The sequence below is a fragment of the Teleopsis dalmanni genome, chromosome 2 (genome assembly GCF_002237135.1).
Source record: "Teleopsis dalmanni isolate 2A chromosome 2, ASM223713v2, whole genome shotgun sequence".
NCBI classification, from domain to species: domain Eukaryota; kingdom Metazoa; phylum Arthropoda; class Insecta; order Diptera; family Diopsidae; genus Teleopsis; species Teleopsis dalmanni.
In genome coordinates this window covers 82,816,435-82,823,460 of record NC_051847.1, presented here as the reverse complement: position 1 = coordinate 82,823,460, position 7,026 = coordinate 82,816,435, and the positions used below count along the sequence as shown (strand labels likewise).

At 29.9% G+C, this 7,026-nt stretch overlaps 1 protein-coding gene across 1 annotated transcript; it reads left to right on the top strand.

Moving 5' to 3' along the window:
- Positions 1-66: 66 nt before the first annotated feature.
- On the top strand, positions 67-2,283 carry LOC119674934. Its single transcript, XM_038086092.1, has one exon. The coding sequence runs from the start codon at positions 67-69 to the stop codon at positions 2,281-2,283; it is 2,217 nt and encodes a 738-aa protein (XP_037942020.1).
- Positions 2,284-7,026: the final 4,743 nt, after the last annotated feature.

Below are 7,026 nucleotides of genomic sequence, written 5' to 3'. Positions count from 1 at the left end.
GAACTATCTAAGTTGTTTGATCCCCTTGGGCTGATTAACCCATTAATCGTAAAGGCGAAGATTTTCATGCAAGATTTGTGGATATTGAAGGCTAATTGGGATGAATCCCTACCAATGAATTTACATAGTCAATGGATAGAATTCCGCGAAAATTTAAAAGACGTCAAGAAAATAAGTGTGCCTCGATTTGTTTTGGCAGAAAAACGAGTTGCTAGAGTTAAAATTGCTGATGCATCAAAAAGAGCTTTCGGGTGTTGTATTTACATTCGCTCAATATGTGTGGACAACGACGTTACAATGCAGTTGTGGAGTGCTAAATCCAGAGTAGCGCCATTAAAAACTTTATCTTTACCAAAATTGGAACTTTTGGCTGCGGAATTGCTGTCGAAACTAGTGACAAAAACCAAATCCAATTTTCCAATTTCTATTGACGCGACCTATTTATGGGTGGATTCCGAAATTGTGCTAGATTGGCTGAGCGAGCACCCATCAAATTGGAACACATTTGTTGCCAACCGGGTATCATTGATTCAAGAGCAGACAAAAACGTGTAATTGGCGGCATGTTCCTTCAAAGTCTAATCCAGCGGATATAATATCAAGAGGTGCGTATGTAGATGAACTATCTAATTCTATTTGGTTTGCAGGTCCTTCTTTCTTGAAGAGAGATTGTTGTGAGTGGCCACCAAATAAGTCTAGAAAGAATACTAATGCTGACCAAGAAAGGAGTCGTAATAGTACGATAATGACTGTTAATAATTTGAAAAAAAAAATACCTTATGAGACATGCTCTGAGGATAACTCGAAATCTTCTTTTGTGACGTGGGTTGAAACCTTCAGCGATTTTGAAAAATTACAAAGAATTTTTGCCAATCTTCTTGGCTTTCGAAGAAGCGTTAAGTCTATGGCTGAAAGATTAGATGAAGCACTAGTGCGTATATTCTACTGTGTGCAACAACATTATTTCAAAGAAGAAATTGAGCTGCTATTGAAGAATAGAGAATTGCCAGCAAACAGTAAATATAAAAATCTGAGCATTTTTGTAGAAGATACTTATGGTGTTCCGCTACTACGTGTTGGTGGGAGATTAGCGAAGGCTGCATTACCATATGATGCTAAACATCAAATTTTGTTACCGAATAACTCAGAAATAGTTTGCAGTTTTGTACGATTTCTTCATTTCAAATATTTGCATGCTGGTACGCAAGCGCTTATGGCTATAGTTAGGCAGCGATTTTGGATATTTCATGCTAGAGGAGTAATACGCAAAATTACTGGTAGTTGTCTACAATGCTTTAGATGCCATCCAAAATTGAGTAATCAGATTACGGGCGATTTACCCTCTTCTAGAGTCACCGTAGCGAGGCCGTTCACTGTGACTGGAGTGGACTTTTGCGGCCCTATTACAACAACGTATCTACTTCGTGGGTACAGAACAACAAAAAGCTATATTGCTGTTTTTATTTGTTTTGCCACAAAAGCTGTGCATATGGAGGTGGTCTCTGATTTGACTGCAAAGGCTTTCCTGGCTTCATTAAAAAGATTTGTAGCACGACGCGGCTTATGCTTAAAATTATTTTGCGACAATGCCACTAATTTTGTGGGTACTCGTAAAGAGCTCGAGGAAATGAAATGCAAGTTTTTTGATCAACAAGTACAGGGCAAGATTTCAAAATATTGTACTGCCAATAGTATTGAATTTCATCATATACCACCCAGATCCCCCCACTTTGGTGGACTATGGGAAGCGGCTGTAAAATCAGCAAAATATCATTTGGCTAGAATATTGGGTCAATCACATCTTACATTTGAAGAGCTGGCAACAGTGGTTGCGGAAGTAGAGGCAGTTTTAAATTCAAGACCTTTGACAACCTTGTCTAACGACCCAAATGATGAAAGCGTTCTTACACCGGCACATTTCTTAACAGGTGGTCCGTTGGTTGGAACTGTGGAACCTTCTGTGGATAGCGAAGAATGGTCTCATAAAGATAGATGGCTACGAATTTCGGCCATACAACAACATTTTTGGAGAAGGTGGTCGGCGGAGTATCTTCATGAACTTCAACAGAAAGTCAAATGGACTAAGAAGCAGAAGAACCTTAATGAAGGTGATATGGTGTTAGTTGCAGAAGAAAATTTGCCTTCTAAGCAATGGCTTATTGGGAGAGTGCTGAAAGTGACAAGAGATGCTAAAGGTTGGGTTCGAGTTGCTGATGTAAAAACAAAGAATGGAGAGGTTCGCCGAGCAATCCATAAATTGGCACCTATTCCATCTGAATGTTGATGTCTGCTGGAGCCATCAAAGGCGGCGATATGTTTAGAATTAAGATTTATTGTATCATGGCCTTTAATTTATTTGTCATTTTTGTATTGTGTCGTCGCCTTTAAGCACACGCGAAAAGGCGACATGTGTTTTTGAGAAATAATAAAGCAGTCGTGAATAAAAGTTATCAGTAAACTAACTGAATAAAACAACTATTTTGTTTTGGGAGCCAGTAATTGGGAGCGCTTATCTACCTGTGATATTAAATTATTATAAAAACTTTTTGGTGTTTATTTGAAAAACTGAGTATCTTATATTTGGTCTACTAGAGATTTACTACAATTGGACTATCCAAAAACCTCTATTATACTCTATAATATAAATTTAATTATAAATTTAATTATTAATTAATTTAGTTATAATTACATCATTATAAAAACTTGATATTGAGACAAATCATTATTCTTTCTTTTAATGGTTGAGAGAAATCATTATTCTTTATTTTACTGATTGATTCAAGAAATGACTAGCGGTGCATATACAGCTTTTAATTTGAAATATATCCTTTTTATTTGTTAAAATTGCAGATTCTTTAATTTTCGCAATTCAGTTTCTATAAAATATTGTACGTTTTTGTTATCGTAGTTAAGAATGTCTTTATCTTGGCACTATCTTTTTGAACTCGTATGATTTCGTTTCCTGAAGTGAAACATTTAAACATTAAAACGTGGTGCATATTTTTTATTTAATTATTACTATAAGTACGTTAATACAGATATATGTTATAATATATATTCTTGTATATTAAAATGTTACTATAAAAAATGTTACTATGACTAAAATAATTTTCATTTAAATGCGCATATCTGAATTCCATTAAGTAACTTTTGTATAGCCTTGAGTAAGATCAAGAACTTGCATATATTTTGAAACTGGCTTTTAATGGTTGGTGGGTGAATGTTCGAACTTGATTAGAAGTACAACTATTTATTGATTATTAAACTAAATATTTCATTTATTATTTTTTTATTTAAATTTGTATAATTTGTTTATTTATTAAACTAAATTTTTTACACTTCTTACCCAAATTTTGTAATATAAAAATAACATTTTTATATCTTTATTTTAATTTTATCTTAAATTTGATAAGTATCTATGAACCGAAAATGATTTATATATTTTTCAATAAATTCTTGAAGTTCTTGGAATTACAAATTTATATTACACAAATATACCATAATTTGTTTTTATACTTACGTTTCTAATGATTTTTGGAAAATCCAAAAAATATATAAATAAGCTTAAATGAGATTTTAATGCTTCGCTTTTTAAGAAATGAGTTCAATTACCTCTTATTTGGGTCAAACTATTTTGAACCAAACTATTAATACACACTTCAAAGTCTACCAAAGCGTAAGAGCAAATTATATTTAATATTAGTGAGATACTAATATTTTCTATTAATTATAAATATTTTTTATGTATTGTTTAACATTTAAATTATTTCGTAATAATTAATTAAAATTAATCATTTGAAGTTTGAGGCACTCTGTTGTTCAGTTTTTATCCGATAACTTTATATTCATTATGTTTATTGTAAGTAATACTAATTAATATTAATTATAATAATAATAATAAATCAGTTAATAAGCAGTATTTCACCGGAAATCTATCAACTATGTTACACATATGTTGCGCTTATTTTGAGTGCCTCGGAGTTATGTTCATGCATTTTTTAATTATGGCCTTTGCAGTATGTTGCAACTCTGTTAGATGTTAAACTTAAATAATTACTAAAGATGTTGTAAGTATTTATGAGCACCGCAAATATTGTGCTAAAGTGTGAAAAATCTGACTGAAAACACAATTTGTTTGCTTTCATTTAAAACAATCTTTAGGCAAATTTTCGCCTGCAATGTGTGCTCCTCTTAAATATTTGTACTGTGCGTAGAGTTTAAAAGATGCAAAAAGTCCACAGAATATAAACGTTTGCAGAAATAATAATCTTAATGGGTTTTTACTTGCAGAAAGTATGGGAGTGGCTTAAAGTGTCCATTTTTTAAAAATATACATATATAAATATTGCTTTAAGATTTTGTAATGAAAAAATAATTATTAGATATAACCTTGTAAGACTTTATTTAGTATAAAAATTTTAATTTCTTATACTATGATTAAAATATAACAAAAAAAAAATTGAGATAATTTCAGCTATATTGTAGTAGTTCTCAATAACACCCGCCTAACCAAAACATTTAGTAAAAGATTCTTTCAGTAGTGTGATTCACTAATATTCAGGTACAAAAACCTTCTTAGGAGTCTGTAGGGAGGGTTGCTATCCAATAAATTTGCACGAACGCTCATATAGCGTTCCCGCATGGATATACCTTTGGCATCTTCCAGGAGTGCTAAAAAAAAATTTTAGGAAAATTTCAAGTGCTATATGGAAGTTTGAACAAAACAGAGTGATTTCATAGTTAAAAATACATAAAAATTTTTTATATTTTAAAAAATAATTGGGTTCAACTTAAAGTTTATACTTTTCACTTTTTTAATTTGTTTTTAATATTAACATTAGTTAATTAGTTAACATCAATTAATTACTTTAATTATTTATTTGTGAGTTATTATATATATCTAAAATTAATTTTTAAAATGGTTTTTATATATTTTTTAATCTGGTTATAGGTCGCTTTTTGTTAAATAATTCAACATTTAGTATTTTTTATTATATTATATATTTTGACTCTCTTTGAGAGTCAAGTCATCAAGATCACGATCAAATAAAAATTAATATTACTTAAACTAAACTATGTCATCCTCTTTATTCTATTGTCTATATTAATTTTTAAATTTACTAAGAATAAGGAACTTGGCTTCTAAGTCCTTCGCCCTGTGCTTATATTTATGTTAAGAATTATATCTAAATTGGTTTTAATATGTCTTTGGGTAGGTGTAGCTTTATTATATTGTAGTCGCTATTCTTGATTGCGTAGAAAAGACTGGTATCGTAGGTTGGGTTGTTGTAGCAGTTTATGAGATGGCTCATGGTTAGAATATATCCACATTTGGGACATGTTGGCTGTACATCCCTATTGAGCAAGTGGATGTAAGTTAGGTTGGAGTGTCTTAATCTTGTTATGATGCGCTGCTGAGAACGTGATAAGATTGGTGGTAGATTAGGTTTGTTTTTGTGTTGGTTAATCAATTTATAGAAGTTAAAGTAGTGCGTCGAAGTTACAAGTTCTTGTGTAGAGTTACTTTTCTTATATCCTTTTTTGTGTGTTTGTTGATACAAAATGTGGGAGATTTTTCCATAGCTTTGCTAAATTTGTTAAGAAATTCGTTATCTTTTATATCTATAACTATATGGGTGTATATTAGCTTTACATTTTTGCTACTTAGTAATATTTCTTTTACTCGGAGTATTAGGGGTTCATCTGCCGTATGTTTTTTATGGCATTTAGAGATGAGAGGTTGTTGGAACAAATGATTATTATTTTTCTGCCAGATATTAGTTTAATGGCTTCTTCGATTGTCGTAATTTAAGTGAATTGCAGTCAATTTTTGATCAGTTTACCGTCTTCGGTTTTGATTGCAAAGCCATTGTAATAATAATTTTTTTTTTTCATATTCAATACAAAAAATTTTGTTTCGCATACTGTTAAAAACCAAAATCGTCTTTGATGAACTTATTAAAGAACAAAAAGGTGGGTGGTGAATACAAAGTCATACCATTTTAATTGATAAAAATCATTCCAGATGCCCATTCCCCATCTTTTATGCACCGTTTTTGTTTTTGTTTGGAATTAGCCTCTAAAATGATCTATTTTTTTTAATAACAACTCATAAATTTATGCTGCTTTTGTTAAAAAAGGCTGTCGGCGTTTTATAATAGGCTTATTACTTATGGGAGACGATACATAATAATGGAAATTTTATTAAAAAAATAATTTAGAAACTTGAAAAAGAAATTTTCAGAGTTTTGAAAGTGATGAGGTTTTTCAAAAATATGGCTTCAAATTTTTAAAAAAAATTAATTTTGAATAATTATAATTTCCTATTCTATTTATTAAATAACTCAATTTCAGATATTCAAATTTTTGATCGAATATTTTGCTCTTTTTAATATTAAAATTAAACCACTATATTTATTAAATAATTATTTTCATATAGTATAAATTAGATATGAAATAATTAAAAACACTAATAATCTGCTTATAATTTATTTAAAGTAAAATGGAATCATAGTACATATTAATAATGGAACAAGTTTGTTACTTAAGTCTATCGTTGCGACTGCTGTAATAATAAGTATTTTAAGAATTTTGTACTGGAATAAACACGAATCTAATTGATTTTAAATAAAATAAACAATAAAATTACTTTAAATAAATTTTGTTGCTATATCTAAATATATTTTTCGTGTAACCTTTTTTGTATAATTTTATTTAAAGTAGAGCATGGCTCTAGCCTCTTCTGCTAAGTGCTCCGAATGTTGTTTGGCATTGAAAATAAACTGTGTTAAACGGCGTATTCATTTACTTCTATTATACATATATATGTATATATATGTTTTCATTTCATTTTTAAATATTTTTTAATAAAATTTTGTATTACTAAACTTACATATACATATAGACAATATGTGATGTTCACTTCAATAAACTTTAACTTGTTTAAATGAAGACTTTGAAACGCAAATGATTATAAAATTAGGTCAAAGTGCAAAATATAAAAAACAGAGATTATAATTTTATGTTG

Excerpts from the sequence above, each read along its gene's own strand:
- LOC119674934 (XM_038086092.1), top strand. The coding sequence starts at position 67 with ATGCAAGATTTGTGGATATTGAAGGCTAATTGGGATGAATCCCTACCA.